Below are 19332 nucleotides of genomic sequence, written 5' to 3'. Positions count from 1 at the left end.
AAAAACGTCGCACATTTGCTTCGGTGCGGCGCTACCTCGAGCTGCATTAAGCTCGTTTTGCTAAAGGAAATTAAAGTCTGACGGAAAATATGACAATTCTTTTTCAACCGTTACATTACCGAGTAAATACAAAAATGCTCGCTCTAAGCTCGCTCGTAGTGATGGACAGGTGAAAGAACTGCCGCAATATCTGCCACCCATTGTGAGATGATCCGCTGCAAAAAATGGCCACAATCCCGTAGGTTGAGATTTATAAGAAATTCAACGCTTTTCAGGTTTGACGGATGTTTATGGAGATGAAGAAAACTGGCCCGAGGGTTTCGATTCAACATTACAATACGATAATATGCTTAAATTAATGTACCGTTTCGGAAGATTTATTCATGCCAAGGCAAATAAATACATCGAAAAGAAAAATATTCGGGTAAACAAACATAACAAGTAACAGGCTTTCGATGATCGATGAAGCGTGGGTCAAGGGTTGTTCCGCAGAAACGCTTTTCTCTCTAATGACCCTTTTTAAAGGCCCATTTCTTGTGGTCCTCGTGACCTCCCTTCTTTCCGTACCCGTGGTGATGATGGTGGTGCTCGTCGTGACCGCCAGCATCTTTGTGTCCCTTGTGATCGTGGTAGTGAGATCCCTTCTCGTGGTGTCCCTTCTTTCCGTGATGGTCCTCGTGATGGCCGCTGTGATGGTGGCCCTTCTTGTGGTGGCCACCCTTCTTGTGCCCGTGCTCGTGATGATGCCCACCATGCTTCTCGTGGTGCCCCGAATCGTGGTGTTCGTCATAAAATTCTTTATCTTTTTTGTACTCGTCAAGCTTGTGGATTTCATGGTGTCCCTTGGTGCTGTGACCCTTGTGGTAGTGTCCCTTCTCTCCGTATTTATGACCCTTCTCACCCTTCTCCCCTTTGTGATGCTCTGCGTAATACCCGTCGTCGTGATGGTGGTGCTTCTTGTGACCACCGTGGTCGCTGTAGTGACCGTGGTGTCCCTCCTTGTCGTGGTGGCCCTTCTCTCCCTTTTCGTGGTCGTGATGCGACTTGTAGCCCTTATCACCCTTCTCTCCCTTCTTAGAGTAGTGATCGGCGTGGTGCTCCTCACCCCCGCCCTTCTCAAAGTGATGATGTGACGCGGCCGCTTCGAGATCGCGCCGATTCCTCGGGTCGATCTGACGAGCACTCGTTAGACTGTACTCTAAAGAAACGGCCAGCAGACACACCACCACTAGGCACTTCATAGTAACGGGGGTTTTTCCTATACCGAGAGCTAAGTTGTTGATTTCACTGCCGTCTTTAGTATGATAAGCTGTCGCGATTGTCCGTATTTTATATCGAACGCAGAATAATCGGAGATATTTGAGAAGCGGTAGTTCTTTGTCGACCGGTTGTAATTACATTACGAAAGTATTGTTTCCTTAACCTCCTTGAAACGTAATGGAAATGCAAGATTCAGTCTACCAAGCAGTCCAGCCATCCATCAGGCTGACTGCTAACCAAATGCATTATGTAACTCCTTGAAATCATGCCTGCTTGCTCAAACTCAAGACCGTGACTAACGTTCGACGACAATCCCGTGAGAACGAGCTCTCCTTCCCTGCGTAGGAGAGGAGACAAGTCCAGCAACCTTTAACCCCAGAACATTTCGACAGTACGGTCCACGTGCCACTACTGTTTTTATTCTACATTGTATTTGGTTCGATATATCGTCTCAAGTAATCCCATTCCTACTTTATTTACCGGTCAGACAGTGTCAGACTATATCGATTCCATAATAACAAATTATTGCGCTCATTCAAGCTCTGACGAATGAACATTTCAAGTGACAAGCAAAAGATGGTGTGGGAAAATTTTCCAGGATTTTCAGGAAGTCATTGAATCTGATCGACTAACGGTTTCGGCAACGGTGCAGCAATTTCTGGATGGATGGCGACCATACGTTTGCGAAATATGTACCTCGGATTGTGAATGAGCCAGTGAGCGCTTGGGTTACCCGAACGAAAGCGATTACGTATAAGCGCAACTGGGTCCAACTATATAAGCTTTGAATCCATGACGGAGCGTCAGTCAATATCCATGTTCAGTCCCAATAGCACAAGCATGGCCAGGGGGTTCGGATTAAAGTCCTGCCTGGCATTGGCGGTGCTCTGCGCTGTGATATCAGCTTCTTCTGCCCGTGATGTGAGGGAGAAGAGAGATCTCGTGGCCGCCGCATCGCACCATGGCCATCACCACGAGTCCGGCGGAGGCCACAAACATCACTCCGATCACCACGAGGAGCACGGCGAGAAGGGTGACAAGGGTTACAAGAAGCACCACCACCACCACGAAGGCGACCATGGTCATCATGGCAAAGAGCATCACGCTGGACACCACGAGGAGCACGGCGGCCATAAGAAGGGGCACCATCACGAAGATGGCCACCACGGCCATCACCATGAGCACGGACACGGCCACAAAGGGCACAAATTCGGAGAGAAGAAGGGACACAAAAAGGGCGAGAAGAGCCATGGTTACCACAAGAAGGCCCACAAGGACGAGTACCACAAGGAACACAAGTTCTACGATGACCACCACAAGGGTGGACATCATGAAAAGCACGGACACCACCACGGGCACCATGGATCCAAGGAAGGACACCACAAGAAGGGAGGCCACCACCACTCCGGCTACCACGACGATCACCATGGCAAGAAAGGACACCACGACAAGGGGCACTACGACCATGACCACAAAGGCTGGCATGGAAAACACGGACACGATCACCACCACTCGCATCACGAAGACTACGGAAAGAAGGGCGGACACCACGAAGGCAAGAAGCACGGTTACTCCCACGGACATCATTGAGCCGATAGCTGTAACCTCCTTCCACAATAAGAATAGTTGTTATTATCTGTTGATCTTTATTATTCTGTTAACTAATGCTATGCAAATATTTGTTGAAAAAATTATTATTGTTGATTTACTGTATGACGTAAACCATACGAAGAGATTACGAAAAAAATTAAAACATTAAAACATACACGTCCTTGTTACATTAAACCCCGCGTTACTATCGAATTCGTAATAAAAATTGGCGCAGTAATTAATTCAGTCCTGATAAACAATTCAATTTGATTCCCGGATTTTTTTCACAATGGTCGGGCGGGAGAATAATTATCACAATAATTGTACCGATAACGGGATATCGTTTTCCCTCGAATATTTAAAGCTCCACAAATGGTCGCATATTTAAAATAGATTACACATTTCTCATCTAAGGAATCAAAAAAATTAGACTCGAAGTTTTTTACTTCACAATATTGTCTCACCCACCTGTAAACAACTTGAAGTTGTCACAGAGGCAAAGCCTGTATTACTACTTTCGCGAGAATATTCTTCCGAAGAAATTGGGAACATACTTAGCCGTACGATCCGAAGTTCTTCACGCGCCTGTAGAGAGTCAACTTCGATCTCCTCCAAGCGTCGGATGCGCAAGGATTCTCCTTGAATTCATCTTCCCAACCATAATGAAAATTACTACGTCTCAACCCCGCAAAGTTTTTTCAGTTACGGCCCTTTTTACCCGGCATAATTGATACGTGAATCTTACTCATTATTACCGAATTACAATTGGTGAAGAAGCCACGTTGAACAGATTCGTCATCTTGGTTTAAACTTGTAATTCAAAAACCAAGAAATGTATATACTTATTACTATTCGACAGTTATATTCGAGTTAAAAATATATTTGTCGTGACTCAACCATGCAGGATAAATTCAGTCATTTATACACGCAGAGACTCAGCTGCAGACGGGAGCTAACTTCATAGAACCGTATTATATTTAGTACACAAAGCCAAATTTGGTCCACGTGTATATTATAACCGACAAAAGTTTCGAAAGTAGAGTCGATTATTAATTTCGTCTCTTATGATTCGGACAGCACTTAATAAAGAGTCTTCCTGCCGTGTTTACACTTGATTGGTCTTATTCTTAAATGGTAATTAGCGGAAATACGTAAACTACGCTGGAAGTTTGTCGTTTGCGCTATCCTGAATGAATAGCATTCTGAAAGCACTGGATGATCAGGGAAGCGATTGATTCGAGAAAACCGTTAACTCAATGTCTGCCATAGGCGATCGTTTTGTCGTTATAAGTCATCCAAATTGTTTCACCGTGTATGTAGCTCATACTTGGAAAACCTGTGAAGTTAACGGGCACCTTCCAACACTTAACTATAATTTCAACATGAACGATTTTTTGCCCAAATAAAAAGCAAATCCCAATTAATCATGCCAATTTGTCACACAGGGTTGATGTAGCAAATAAAAATTGTGAATATCATGTGAGCGTGCAAGAAATTAGTCGCCGAACAGAACGCTGCTCAGAGGCGAAGCCTGTATAGGCGCAGGTGCTGAAAGAATCAACGTGACTACAAGCAGCCCAATGAAGAGGGAAAAAAAGAAACGCATGCGGGTGAAAAAAGAATAATTGCCATATGATGAATTAATGCCTCGGTAAACTCACCTGCATTATACTCCGAAACGTGAAACACCAAAGTATATCCCGGTTTGCTGATTGAATTGCGCAATTAGATTTATATAATTTTTCTCCCGATATAAATAAGCGATTACGAAACACTTTTGCTCAACAAAACCAAGTGTCTGTGTTCTGCGGAAACCGTGAAAGCATATCTCAGTGAGTGCGGCAACTCAAATTGACTCGGTGTGTCCTGTTGCGGTAGTGTGGTCTGCTCTCTTGGCTTGGTAAATAATAGGAAAGTGAGGCAGTACGATGTGTGGGCATAAAAAGGCGCCGATCGCCTAATGCAACACCTGGGGAAACCGACCCCCACTCAGCGAGACCTGTGGTTCGGTATATACTATTTAGCCCTCTTCGCCCAACCCTCCACCACTACCTCCGCAATTATCGCCAACAGTCAGCAGGTCAATCGTATAAATAATACGACCGCGCTGTGCAAAAGTCATATCTCCTCCGGCAGTGGATAAAGAACATCGGACGATCTTACAATAAAGCCAGGTAAAACGGCGATAGTAACTGCAGCAGCATGATATCGTTGAGCGGCACTTTGCCGTTCTGCATGGCGCTGCTATTTTGCGTGGCCATTACATCATGCAGAGAAATAAGGGATCGCCGCGACCTTGAGACGGCCGAGTCCAAACATCACTTCGAGAAGGGTGGTGGTGAGGAACACCACTCCGACCACTTCCACCACCACGGGGACAAGGGTGACAAGGGCTACAAGTCACACCACGACCACGAGAAGGGAGAGAAGGGCCACCACGATAAGGAGGGACACCATGGTCACTATCATGACCACGAAGGTCACAAGAAACACCACCACCACGACGACGGCTACCACGCTGAGCACCACAAGGGCGAAAAGGGTGAGAAGGGTCACAAATACGGTGAGAAGGGACACTATGGAAAAGGGCACAGCACCAAGGGCCACCACGAAGTCAAGAAACTCGACGAGTACAAGAAGGACAAGGAGTTCCATGACGAACACCACGACTCCGGTCACCACGAGAAGCATGGCGGACATCATCACGAGCATGGGCACAAGAAGGGCGGCCACCACAAGGGAGGCCACCACCACAGCGGCCATCACGAGGACCACTACGGAAAGAAAGGACACCACGAAAAGGGATCTCATCACCATGACCACAAGGGTCACAAGGGCGCCGGAGGTCACGACGAGCACCACCATCACCACCATGGATACGGAAAGAAGGGAGGTCACGAGGACCACAAGAAATGGGCTTTCAAAAAAGGACATTAAATCCTGCAAGATCGTCACTACTTCGAAATACCGCCAGCTGGTTACGGCGTTCCTAGGCGTCGACTACGCTGTCTTGCTAAGAGCGTGGCTTGTTGAGCAGTTGTTGTTGTTAGTCCTAATTAATTGTTATTGTTGACTTATTTATAGAACAATAAAACAATCACTCTACCCGTAACTAAATGTTTGCTTTAGAATACCCGATATTCAAATCCATCTAACACTTATCCGGTTTGCTACGTCACTAATCAATCCTGAACAGACCATTTTGATTGTTATTCAGAGTCTATTTCAAGCCTACTAGACTATTTGAACCAAACTTCAATAATTGTATCAACATCAGGGTAAAAGGAAAGATACACGTAAATCGAGAACGTTACCCCGCACTGTAAATTATATGAAACTCTGCTACAAAACCGAATGCCTTCGTTGCTTTAAATAGAGTTCCAGAACAAATCTTTACCTCAGCGTATGAAGGAACGACGTAAGCAGTATAGATATATTTATACATACTTAGTCAACGAGCAGGGAATTATCATGAATATCATAACATTTGCAGAATAAATGGATTCAGAATATATATAGCGATGATAGTTACACATGTAAATGGCATTCCAGTCAATCTGTGCAAAATAGAAAAGTAGGAAAATGAGCTACGGTACATAGGAAATTCTTATTTTCTACCGCACGGATTTTAGAAATTTTGGAAAGTAATTAAAGAAACCATTGCATTGATAATTGATTGAAAAACACAAAAATAAAACAAACGCGTGAATAAAAAAAATATTTTGATTTTCTGTAGAGAAATGCATACAACTCAAGTCTCTTAAATTAAACTATTTCAGTTTATTGACAATAACATCTGTGTTTTCATGTGTACGATTTAATTTTCAGACGACCGAGCACTGAGCAGCCAAAAAATGTCGTCCGTTCAATATTTACTTCATAACTTTCTTCTGGTCGTTCGACACCCAAGCGAATTACATAAATTGCGAATAAGTATAATGTATCGCCACGAAACATTCCGTTATTAGCAAAATACCTCGCCGCGATTCTGCTGAAGTATCGTGCGATGTAATTTCCAAATATTCGTACTATTTAGTAAAGGAGCATTATCGTTAGTTGATTTTCGAATGAATACACGACCTGTCAAAGTCAGCTACACACATTAAAGAGAAAGTTTCGCATACTCGTGAGCACGATATACCAATACAAGGTTTAAATATAATTAAAAACAAAGGTAAGACCTGAAATACAAAACATTGAATCGACACAGGTGAAATGATGAGGGAAAGGATATTTTTTCACGGTAAATATCAGGCAAATATCTTTGAACAATTGTCGTTTAATATTATAAACAAATGCAACGACGATTGAAACAGTGAAATTTACAGACTAGTCAACAATAATATTGAGTATCGGCAGTGACTCGAAACTCGTCAAACACTTTCACAACAACAACAACAACAATAAGTATTGTCGCAACGACGGAATCCTGCTTAGTGGTGTCCGCCACCGCCACCGCCGCCACCGCCTCCACCGCCACTCGAGAAGCCGTGCTTCTTTCCGCCGGAATGACCACCCTTCTTCGCGTGTTCTTCGTGATGAGCATGGTGGCTTTCGTGACCGTGTTTACTGTGATGACCCTTGTGGTCCTCGTCGTGGTGTCCCTTCTCGTGGTGTCCCTTCTTACCATGGTGGTCATCGTGGTAGCCGGAGTGATCGTGACCACCCTTCTTGTGGCCTCCCTCCTTCTTTCCATGATGCCCGTGGAAGTCACCGTGCTTGGCATGGTGTCCACCCTTGTGGTAGTCGTCGTAGAACTTGTGCTCCTTGTGGTACTCATCTTTGTGGGCTTTGTGGTGATACCCGCTGGTCTTCTGGCCTTTCTTGTGCCCCTTCTTCTCCCCGAACTTTGCGCCTTTGTGGCCCTTCTCACCCTCGTGGTGCTCACCGTGTTTACCGGCCTCGTCGTGGTGCTTCTTCTTATGGCCACCGTGCTCCTCGTGGTGCCCTTCGTGATGCTCTTTCCCATGTTTGCCGTGGTCACCCTTGTCGTGATGGTGATGCTTCTTGTAGCCCTTGTCGCCCTTCTCACCATGCTCCTCGTGATGGTCGGAGTGGTGCTTATGTCCTCCACCGGACTCAGAGTGGTGGCTGTGCCCCGAAGCGGCCACGACCTGGTCTATGACATGCTTGTCCCTCTTTTTAAGATCCTCCTTCGCCGCAGCTGCGGCCAAAGCGGCGCAGAGCACCGCGAGCACCAAAAAGCCTCGCCCTATACCTCGAGTCATGCTCAAAAGTCGGAGCTCGTAACACGACTGACTTCTCTATCAACCCGATCCTATTTATATCTTATTTCTTTTGGAACCGGGCCGCTGCCTGAAACCCTCAATACTTGAGACCAGCAACGTGCAATACACCGTTTTGCTTTCGTATGAGTGGTGTTCTACACGATGCGCAGTCATGTGGCAAGGCACCACGAATCGCAATGACCGGAGTTGACGCGGACAGACAGACGAGCCATGAAGTGTGTAAAACAACCCGGCTGACAAAAAGAACGGTGGTAAGTTTTTGCGGCGATTTGGTCAATTAGCTTTAGCCTAGATCAGACTTGCGTAACCCGATCACTTAGATAACTACAAACACCTATGCAAAACTGATCGAAACCCGTAACTCACATTTCCCACGACTCATCATTGTGAAACTAACGGGGAACGTAGGTAACTTCTTTTCAAAGAATTCTTCTTTACGAAGAACGTAACTTCCTACCTAAGCTCATCGTACGAACGTGAAATCGCGGAAAAATTCACATCTACGTCTTATTTCCCCGCAAGTGAAATGTGATCGGCACGAGTTGGCATTCGCAACGGTTTTAGTAAACTATTAATAGAAGCGATATCTGTTACCGCAGCGAAATTGATTAGTTTCAGGCATACCCTCAAACTATGCTGCGTATCTTCCCCACCTCGATACTGCTCACTCTCTACAACTGCATGCAATAACTGAAATTGATAAGCAATTCCAAATATCACGATCAAATCGGCCCGCATCCATTAATCAGAGAATATAAATATTTACCAATATCGCTGTTTTAACACAACCTTACAGAGTAAATATCTCTGGTAAATCAAGATACTACTATACAAGCTTGCAAAACACGTCCTGGTATGATGGTAGCACGCACCGTCAAAAGCTTCAATAATTGTTTTTTGATATCATTTTCTCCTACCGTAATCAAATGATACCGGTAAATCGACCAAATTTCATCATGGTATCATGATTTCAGCAGAAATATAATCAGTTGCAATTATCTTATTGTTAAAGGTTTTTCCTGAAATATTATTTAGTACTTACGTCGGAGAAATTACAAATCCTCCAAGCGGATTGTCGTGATAAATCGTACCTGGAAGTAAATTGTCTCACATACTCATTTTTCGCAGCTGAGAATAAATATCGGTAAAATCGAAACTCTGGTGCACACCGTTTCTCGGGATTTCGACAGATTTTGGAATTTGACCACCAAGGAGGAAAATTAGGTCTGATCTAATTCTCTGCAAATCATGAAACACTTGGAGGTTTAATAATTCAGATGCGTTACTGTTGATGGTGAAGGTCGAATGTTTCACGTTGTTTTACGGACTATTCGTCGCAATTAATTTCTCCTAACTCTACGTACATCGAGAAATATTTACTGAATTTATTTCGGCGCCCATGTTCCAATTACGTGATAAAGAGTGTCACGAAACTCATTTCACGGGTCCGTTAGGTGCATTTTATTTGTTCAACAATTTGTTACGTGTCCAGTAATTCCCAGTTCCAACAAACAGACACGCATATACACACTTGCCCAGAATCGCGTCGTAAATTGTTTTTACTGAAATTAATTTAACTAGTTTCCGGCCGAATGCTTTATTTCCATGATTAACAATAGCGCGATGTCATCTGTACAAAGCGAATTACGGAAAGTGTTTCAGCCACATGAATGCTGCATAGTGGTAATACTAAAATTTGCGGAGTAGTACAAAACCTTCAGGGAAACGGGCTCTTCGGAATTTGCTCTCAGCGTTACGTAAAATCTGACGGCTATACGTACCATGCGGGTAACTCCGACGATCTAAAGTGGACTGAACAAAGATATACCTCTGTATACATGTATAGTATAAACAACGCGAAGAGTGAATCACTACGTATTTTTTTAGAAGCCCGTAGCGTATCGTGGGTAAAACACAGATACTTATAATTTTACGGATACTGCAGCGACTCGTCGTTATCACGGTGTAAACAAATGCTGCAGAAATTAAAAGCTTGTAGGCCTGTCCATGCTGTTTTTAAAGCGAAGCAGTTAACTCTGCGACGAGGTAGAAATTAAATTTTCCCGTGAATACCGGAACACAGATGGGAAAAAAAATAAATTATGCGTAAAACTTGCGATTAAGTTTGTTACATGTGTAAAAACGCAAAGTGTCTGCGCAATTAATACAGTACTCATATCAGATAAGCCGTATGCTCCGAAGAGGGTGAACGTTAATTCCGGAAAGTGGATAGCGAATAAAACTCGAGTTTAATCACTTGAGCGAATATAGTAAAAGGTCAGTTTCGAGGTCATAGTAAGAAGCATTCATTAATAAAAATTATGTTAAACGACACGGATGAATCAAGAGGACTAGAGACGGACAGAAAGCGACCAGATAAAAATGAGTTAATGAATAAATAAAGCCGAGATCGGCCTGGGATCCAAGCGACTGCTGCTCACGACTCTGAAATTCGTGCAGCTGTTATAGACAATAAAATCTTGTAAAGCTGAAAAATTGTTTATTTTCACGCAAGTAACGGAGATAAACGTGGTCGAGGAAGATCGTAAAAAAAAATTGCAAGGAAACTGTGGTCTAGAGCACAAAAGTAAGCTTGTATATTGAACAACATTGGCAACAGAAACATATCAAATGAATGATTGATACATGAGGTACGTACAATAAAACAAATGATAAAATTCAACTATAAAATATTCAGTACACTTATTTACAAATAAAAAAAACATATCGCACATTCGACGATGCATGTTCTGCGTTTTGGATTTGACAAAGTATATGTACAGTGATCAAAGCTACCATATAAATGATATCGCCGGAAGAAAACTCAGGAGATGATCAGCCCTTGTGACCTTTGCTGAATCCGTATTTCTTTCCGTTTTTATGGGCACCCTTCTTGCCGTACGAATCGTGGTGAGCGTGGTGCTCTTCGTGTCCGTGTTTCCCGTGATGACCCTTGTGATCCTCGTCGTGGTGTCCCTTGTCATGATGACCCTTCTTTCCGTGGTGGTCATCATGGTAGCCGGAGTGATGGTGACCGCCCTTCTTGTGGCCGCCTTCCTTCTTCTCATGGTGTCCATGGAAGTCACCGTGCTTCGCGTGGTGTCCACCCTTGTGGTAATCGTCGTAAAACTTGTGCTCCTTGTGATACTCGTCCTTGTGGAACTTGTTGTGGTATCCCTTGGTCTTGTGCCCCTTCTTGTGGCCCTTCTTCTCCCCAAACTTCCCGCCTTTGTGACCCTTCTCACCCTCGTGGTGCTCGCCGTACTTCGCCGCCTCGTCGTGGTGTTTCTTCTCGTGGCCACCGTGCTCCTCGTGATGCCCAGCGTGGTGCTCCTTCCCGTGCTCCCCGTGATCACCCTCGTCATGGTGATGGTGCTTTTTGTAGCCCTTGTCCCCCTTCTCACCGTGGGTCTCATGGTGGTCGGAGTGATGCTTGTGCCCTCCGCCCGACTCGGAATGGTGGCCGTGTCCCGAGGCTGCGGCTATCAGGTCTAGATCACGCTCATCTCTTCGCTTGACGTCCCTGACGTCCCGCGCCGCCGTGAAGACGATCAGGACGCAAAGGATGCCCGAGGCCAGGAGCAAGCGAACCCCGACACTTCGCACCATCTTGATCTATCGGAACTCGAAACTAAACTGATAACTTGGCGGGAGGTATGCTCACTTAAATATTATCGAGGCCCGCCCCGCGGTTTCCGGGCATCTCGATCACTTTCATCCTAATCGACGGAGAGTGGCGGCGAATATTGACCACCACGGTATCCCGCCGGCTTTCACGAGCTCTCAACCGAAACCTCGTTTGATTTAGCCTTCGGATCAATCCGCTTGGTTGCTTGTAACGAGCTGCACCATTGCTCGTATACGGCATTTGGGTAACTTCAGTGGGGAATGAATTACACAGGTCGTCCTAGATTTGCAACGAAAAATTATGCATCGTATACCTGACCAACTCAATTCCCCCGGACACGGAGAAATAAAGAAGGCCACTGGAACATTTCCAGATTATACATCAAACCTTAAACAATTCTGCAATGCCAATACTGCCGACTGTTTTATTGTAATATACGACGCTTGCTAAGAAACACTTGTGAGTTCGGTATAGCGATAAATCAACGATACTTGTTCATTAATTTCGCCTCGACTCGTTTCTTGACGCGGACGCACTTGTACAGACATACTTGTGTAATTATCATGCAAGTCGGCATGTTTGCAACACATCTGTGCAAATATCAGCCATGGAAATCACGCATTGCATGTACGTAAAATTTCACTCAACTGTGTGTTCGTGCAAAATACAGACCTCGTCTCTCTCTATACCGGCCAATTACAATTCAGACTCCAGGGCAAAGGCGCATCGATCCGTCGATATGTTTGGTGTGTTCGATCGCCTCGAGCGGGACGATCGGCTGAGGCTGGTCGGTGGAATGCAGCAACCCTGCCATTAGTCTAAGTGTCAGCCATTAGCGAACCAGCCAACATCCGGTCACCGGTACGGCGACTTCCTGAACTCGGGAGGGCTTCGTGATTTATGCAAATTCAACCTTGAGACCAATTTGCACCCAGCCCTTATGGTCACGGGGCATGGCAACTTGGAAGTCCGCCCGTAAGCGGTTTAGCAATATATAAAATCAACTCCTCATGCCACAGCGCGAGGCATAGTAATGGTGAAAAAGTAACGATTCTCAACCGATTTATCGACCATGTCGTATGAACCCGACCATTCCAACTCTGCAGCTGCTGGCTACGCGTCAGGATGTTCGCAAGCGAAGCTGATCATCGCTGAGCTCTCCTCCCCCCGCGGATGCGTCACACACTCATCTCGGTCTAGAATGCATGCGATTACCAATAATCCGTGTAATTTGGCCATTAATCGTATCACCCGTCAAATAAATCCCTCCCTGTGAACGCATGCCATATACGCGAAACGTCAGCAGCCAAAATCGTTCGTTCATTCACTGATGTGTAGGGTCTGCCTTTATCATCCATTCCGCCAGACCCGACTGACGAGGCAAACGTATATCCAGTAAGCAGACGTGTTTTTTGCGCTCCCTTTTTGTCAAAGAAACTTCAGCCGCAGCAAATTTCATTCTTTGCTTCGCTACATACGAGTATCAGCCAACTTTTAATTTTCATGATACGATTCACACGATACTCAGCAAATGGGAATACGAACATGTTTGCTCGGAATGTGAATATCGTCGTATGTACGTGAGGCTAAATGTCACGTGCGCGTATTACGTAACTAATATTATATGCGTATTACCAGATTGACAATGACATGATTTTCGGAAAGGCTTTTTTCGAAAGTTCGAGGGATCGAATTTCCAAGAAACCAATCAAAGGGTGGGTAATTTCATTCGTCGCATTTTTCAAAATTACATCACACTGGCTCCATTGAACGTGTATCCTTCACTATTATAACTCGCTGGTAACTTGCGAGGACTTAAGTTGGTTCCACTATTCACAGATCGAATATAGCCACCAGCTGGACATCGACCTGAAATCGAGTTAGAGGAGCTGCGGCACACAAACAACGGATATCGGTCTGTTTGCCGCCTTGCAGCTTCGGTTGATTCGACCCCGCATTTGCATGGAGACAGAAAGCCACATGCAGAGTGGGATCGGTTCCCCGGCGTGAAATATTGGATAGTGCACGTTCGTAATTTCAAGAACTCTTCAAGTTCTGGTTTATACTGGAGTTCGCATTCCTTACACAGAGACGGGAATTACGTATACTCATCACCGTATATAGCTACTGGTCCACAGTCTTTACCGGGTTGTTTGGCAGCAACATCTCGTCGGTCCCTGCAGATTGGCCCGCTAGTGTGTTGGCGCTGCATAATCAAGATGAAGATTGGATGCAGCCAAGTTAAATTCGCCAAGGGGATAAATCGGCGAAGCGAACGAGAGCTGGATGGAACTCAGCCGGGATGCCAACACGCTAGGAATCGCAGCGAGGGAGAAAGGGTGTCGAAATGAAGATTAGGCTGCGTTCTGGAATGGCGCTATACTTGACCTGGAGATGAAGAGATTGCTTGGAAAGCAGATATCTTCAGAGGGACCTTGTCGCCGTGTGAAAACGGCGGCGAGGCGAGGAGAAAGAGTGGGAGGAGGAGGAAGAGGAAGATCTTCGATTCCCTTAGTTGTCATCCTTCGCCTCGCTCCAAGGCGACTGGATGCTTTGTGACTCCTCCTTCTCCACCTTTCTTCTTTTCTGCTTTCGCTAGTGCCCGCGCGTTAACGAGAGCTAGCTACGCTTTATCTTCCCTTTCTATTTTCCGCCTCAAACCCCGGGCACAGAGAGTCGGGCCTCCCCCATAGCCTCTCGGCTCGACTCGGTTTCTTGGTACCCTGACCACGCGCAAATCGACCTGCTTGACTAGCAAATCCAATTTAAGAGCCGAGCACAATGCGATCCCCAGCCGAGACCGAGGTCAGCTCCCGGTCCAGCCCTCCTTTAATTAGCCACCGCCGGCTCAAAGTCAGTGGTCTACGGGCGAGCATGAAAGGATAAAAGGAGTGCGCGTGATACTGAGTTATATCTCATGCCTTGCCCCGGAAGATTAACGCGGTGTTGTATAAATGAAAAAAACGAAGAGAAAACTTTTGAGCGTGGTGGCCAGAGGACCCCGCGGTAGAAATAAAATAAGCTCTCATTTCTCATGCGGACCCTTTTACTTAACCGGAATTCAACGTCCCTGCAACTATATTAAATCTGAATATCTCTTTTACAGATTTGCTTAATTACAGTCACCCGTCTCAACCCCTGCTTTACGCCGAGGCCGCAATCAGTTGATGAGGCCCGTCCCCCTCCTCATCTTGCTGAACTGCCCCTCAGATCTGGCCACATTCTCACTCACCCGCCAACCATGGGATTAATCCAGCAGACATCCCGCGAATAAAGCGCACCCATGCGGCACGACGCCTTTGCTAATGAAATTGTTCCTCAATTTAAATGGCGCTGATCCGAATGGATTACTTTTTTATTGCCTGAAATTTAGTTGGAATCACTCTTGCCCGTCACACCACTTCAAAACGGGACGGCATCGCCGTTGCTATACCGAAAAGCCGCGCTTGCGGCCGCATTGAAACTGGACACTGTTTCGCTGACTTACCAGTCTTCGAGTTCGGCTCTCGGAGTTGATTATAATCTGAGGGAAACAGTGTATTAAGTCTCCTACGGTTTCCTACTGTAATCAGGGATGTCGGACTTTGCCAAGAATTAGCACTGACTATCAGAGTTTCACTGCTACTGGCGAACTTCCGGCTTCTGTGTTCTTGTATACAAACTAGTCAGACAAGGCGCAGCAGATTCCGCTAGAAACTGTTTCCGAAGATTCGTCTGTAGGATGACAGAGACCTCAAATTCTGAATAGAAACCCTCACAGGTATCGTATCGTGAATAATTCAAAAGTTTTCAAATTTCGTACTAATGATACGTGGGTATCGACAAACAGGTAAAAGCACGGCACTGAATTCTAGTTCGCTTTCTACGCATAGCAAGTATAGAATAAGCACTCATTCTTTTACAATATTAGCAAACTCCAGCTGCAGACAGAGTATTGATTACCGGATAAAAATCGCTGCGGAACTGAGACGGCACACCGTTACTATCTTATCGGGAATTTCCAAGTATCAAATATCTCCGTAGCTACAGCCAGAAATACCAAATCGCTAGCCCAGCAACGACGATATTACGACGATACATTTTTAGAATTAAAAACGATTTTACGCCTCCAGCAAAGTTTCTACAAATCGAAAGACGCAGGTATTACAGGGAATCTCGATGGATTTGAGATACGATTACCGATGAAGGAAAAATTGTCTGATATCCAAGGACTGCAAAGCGATTTTCAGTACTTGGTTAAATTTTGTTCTCACGTGGGCTCTTCCTTTCAATCGACTGAATTAAAACGGCTGGGAAGTACCATTACCATAATGAATTTTGACTAGATCGCCCGCGGGTATGGTTCGATCGATTAAAGGGTGAAGAAGGGATCTAGGGTGGTCAGAAGACCGTAATGAATACGAGAAGCTGTAAACTGAAGTTGAACAAATTTTTAATAATGAACTAACAACGGTGACATGGTGGTGAACATTCTTCAAATCGTTATCCCATATACATTACGTTATATATGTACAAGAATGACTGCGGCAAGGTGATGGAAGCGATCTCAAGCGCCAAAATCCGCAATGCATCTATATCTGCAGGTGCAACTCAGCCGCGGCTGTAAGCTTCGACTTCGGCTAATCTTCGCCCCTCGTCATTCCGGGGGTAAACTAGTAGTGATCACCCTCGTACTGAGAGCCGCCGTCTACGTAACCCTGATGATCCCCAGAGTCATCCGCGCTCGAGTAGGAGCCGTGCGTTCCGTATGAGCCCTCAGCCCCGCCGCCGGTGGAATAATGCCCCGCGTCTCCACCCCCGCTTGAGTAACTTCCCGAGCCGCCCTGTCCTCCGCTTGTGTAGTGCCCGGCGTCCCCTCCTTCCGTATAATGCCCCCCATCCCCCCCCTCGGACGACACATGTTCACCCTCGCTGTAGTGTTCGCCTTCGTACGGAGCGTAATGAGCGTCCACGATGGTTCCTGTTGGGTTCAAAATGAGGTTCACTTGGTCGTTTTTTATCCCGGCTGCAGAGCGCATTCATCCCCATTCTGACGTTTCTCCGACAGCGTCGAGAGACACAAACTTGATTGATCGTTAATTATTTTTATGATCTTGATTTCGCGAACTTACCCGCTCCCTCGTGGTCGTCGCCGTCGCTGCCTTCGGCGCTCTTGTAGGATCCGCTCTCTCCGTGTTCTCCACCCTCCTTGGCTCCTTTGGCCTTTCCGAACGCGGTGTGCTTCTCGAAGCCGTAGTTGTCGCCGTCCTGCTTGTGGAAGGTGTCGAGGGTCTTGTAGCCGTGATCACCTTTGCTGTAGGTCTGCTTGAGGTAGCCCTTTTCACCCTCGGCATCGCTGCCATAACTCTTGTAGTATCCACCCTCGTCAGATTTTCCTGAAACAGCGATTATTGCACGTGTTCAAAGGCGTCACTTGTTGATTAAAGAGGAAATTACGCCTCTTTGTCGCTCCCGGAATTATCCCAAAGTGAGGACTATCCAAAGTTAAACAGGAAAAAAGAAACTCACCCGATGCGTTTTTCATCGCAGTCTTCTTAGGCTCCGCGGCGCCTTTTGCCTCTCGCGATTTCCTGGCCTCAGTTCCAGCGCTGAGGAGGTCCGCTACTTCGATGGCAAATCCTGGAGGCAGAGGAGCTCGCACGTCACGACGGATAGAGCCGACGGAAGCGGTGTCATCTTCGAGGGCGAGGTACTCGTCGTAGGTCGCCGGCTTGGCACATGCGTAGCTCACTAATAGTAGAAAGCCAAGAAAACGATTCATGATCGCTCGCGGTTTAATTTTTGTTCTCTTTTTATCAAACTCCGGTTGTCGTTATTTAAACTTAGTGTCCCGGTATCGATTATTCCCCGTATACAGTACGTATGATATTTTATGCCGTTTCTTCGTGTACGTGTAGCGGTCGGAATTTTCTGCCCGAGCGAAGTGGCTCGTGATAGCCTTTTATAACGTCTCCCACTTTGCCGAATGATCGCAGGTATGAATTTTCTCACCGTAGAACCGAGGCGGGCAGGTTGCGGCAGTGACACATGTAACTTCGAAACCATTTCACAAGACGGCTTTCGTTGAATCGGCGTGCAATTGTGCGACACCAGAAGATCAATCAGGTAAGACGTGCCTACAAACTCGATGCCGGCTGTATCCAATCTTTCAGTTTAATCAGGGGAATTTACGTGACGCGTCCGATCGGCGCGGTTCCGAACCCTGATACAGGCCAAAACGTATTTCGCAACTCCCGATAGTGCTTTTGCGTCACGTGCCTGTCGGTTGTTTACGTAAAGTTTTACACCAGGAAACAAGGAGCTGTATCTAATGACCCGAATAGAAACTCGCGGTGCGGTTTCCCCGCCTGGCATATGATTAACTTGGGCACAGATTACGCTCGTGCGCCGGTTGAGCGATCCGCGGCTTTCCTCAAAACCGACAAGAACTCGACGCCTGACACAATGCCTGACATAACGGACTTAAAGGACGATGCTCCCGATCTTTCCCGCTCACTCAAACTCTCGGTTCTCCCGTCACCGTCCTTCTTTCCCCAAATTTCCCCTACCCTGCCGGATGTGTCTTGGAGCGACGACAAAAAACGTTAAGAAGTGAAATCCAACTGCACGTAGCGTATATAATACTGTTAGGTCTGTACGCTCGCATACCTTCGGTCCATACGTACTGTGAAATGGATGCTATGCAATAGATTAATTCTGTAAAAGTTTGACACAGTGGTAAATGAGTAATGAATGATGATTCGCATTTTACCTTACTTCATACGCAGCTTGTATTAATTCTGTTTCGTTGCAACAACAACAGGAGCAAGATTTAAACCAGCGAGCAAAGTCGTTGTAATGTTAGATTAGAATTGAAAGTTTCAGCTCTTGGCACTTCCATGAAATACGTTGGTGGTAATGGGAACCTCCTACCATTGGATCTGGATGACAAGCAAACGGGTCAGCGCTTCGCTGTAACAGAGTCTGATGCAATCTGCTTTGTTGAAATGCAGCTTGGCCATTTAGAGAACGTGAAATTCGCTGAGTAGTTCGGCTGCGGGTTACTTTGATAATTTGCAAATTCCAGCTATGGAACTCACCGTGAAACACCCTCTGGTAAGATCTCTCCCTCCTTGACTATTATAAGGGGGACTTTGCACCCTCGTTAAAAGCCACCCTGGAAATTCGTTGATTTGTCCACCAGCCAGGAATGGAAATTGCAGTACATGATGAGGACAAAGGCGATAATATTAGATGATGGAACAACATATACATCCAATCGGTAATTTGACTGTTTTAAACGTCCTGAGGCTGCAAAGCGGATGAACCGACTCGTGAATTAGCCAAAAACGTCAAGCTTGTAGCTAAAAATTAAATGGTTTCCTACGTAGCTGCTGTAAGTTACCTGCCTATTTACCTAGTAAATAAATTTCGTTAAGTAAATACAGCAGTCTCCGTGACAAGGTTGTACTCGTTACGATAAGGCATTCGAATTCAGACGAGATTCCTTCCGTTGACATATTTTAATATGTTACATGTACTGGAAAATGTATAATACATGAGAAACTGAGAATAAGACAAATTGTTGTTAGCGAGTATGACAATGATTTGAAAAGCGAGTGAAAC

The 19332-nt window shown here is 45.7% G+C and overlaps 5 protein-coding genes across 5 annotated transcripts; 2 read left to right on the top strand and 3 right to left on the bottom strand.

Annotated features, from left to right (window-relative positions):
- Window positions 1–350: 350 nt before the first annotated feature.
- Window positions 351–8128, bottom strand: LOC107219579. Its single transcript, XM_015657839.2, has 4 exons — window positions 7285–8128; window positions 5257–5767; window positions 2221–2868; window positions 351–1394 (listed from the first exon to the last, which is right to left on the bottom strand). Exons 1-4 carry the CDS (start codon window positions 8076–8078, stop codon window positions 507–509), a joined length of 2841 nt encoding a protein of 946 aa, XP_015513325.2. The 5' UTR covers window positions 8079–8128; the 3' UTR covers window positions 351–506.
- LOC107219568 (histidine-rich glycoprotein) lies at window positions 2039–3025 on the top strand. Its single transcript, XM_015657828.2, has one exon. It carries the CDS (start codon window positions 2053–2055, stop codon window positions 2848–2850), a length of 798 nt encoding a protein of 265 aa, XP_015513314.2. The 5' UTR covers window positions 2039–2052; the 3' UTR covers window positions 2851–3025.
- LOC107219560 (histidine-rich glycoprotein) lies at window positions 4964–5962 on the top strand. The gene has a single exon (XM_015657821.2). The coding sequence runs from the start codon at window positions 5053–5055 to the stop codon at window positions 5785–5787; it is 735 nt and encodes a 244-aa protein (XP_015513307.1). The 5' UTR covers window positions 4964–5052; the 3' UTR covers window positions 5788–5962.
- A 2534-nt stretch (window positions 8129–10662) lies between the features above and the next one.
- On the bottom strand, window positions 10663–11746 carry LOC107219597 (histidine-rich glycoprotein). The gene has a single exon (XM_015657863.2). The coding sequence runs from the start codon at window positions 11706–11708 to the stop codon at window positions 10935–10937; it is 774 nt and encodes a 257-aa protein (XP_015513349.1). The 5' UTR covers window positions 11709–11746; the 3' UTR covers window positions 10663–10934.
- Window positions 11747–16142: 4396 nt separating this feature from the next.
- Window positions 16143–17658, bottom strand: LOC107219553 (keratin, type I cytoskeletal 9). Its single transcript, XM_015657810.2, has 3 exons — window positions 17236–17658; window positions 16839–17102; window positions 16143–16687 (listed from the first exon to the last, which is right to left on the bottom strand). The coding sequence occupies exons 1-3, from the start codon at window positions 17486–17488 to the stop codon at window positions 16380–16382; spliced, it is 825 nt and encodes a 274-aa protein (XP_015513296.1). The 5' UTR covers window positions 17489–17658; the 3' UTR covers window positions 16143–16379.
- Window positions 17659–19332: the final 1674 nt, after the last annotated feature.

This window comes from Neodiprion lecontei, chromosome 6 (assembly GCF_021901455.1).
Source record: "Neodiprion lecontei isolate iyNeoLeco1 chromosome 6, iyNeoLeco1.1, whole genome shotgun sequence".
Lineage (NCBI taxonomy): Eukaryota > Metazoa > Arthropoda > Insecta > Hymenoptera > Diprionidae > Neodiprion > Neodiprion lecontei.
Note: the sequence above shows the minus strand (reverse complement) of the source record. Positions and strands in the feature narration are given on the sequence as shown.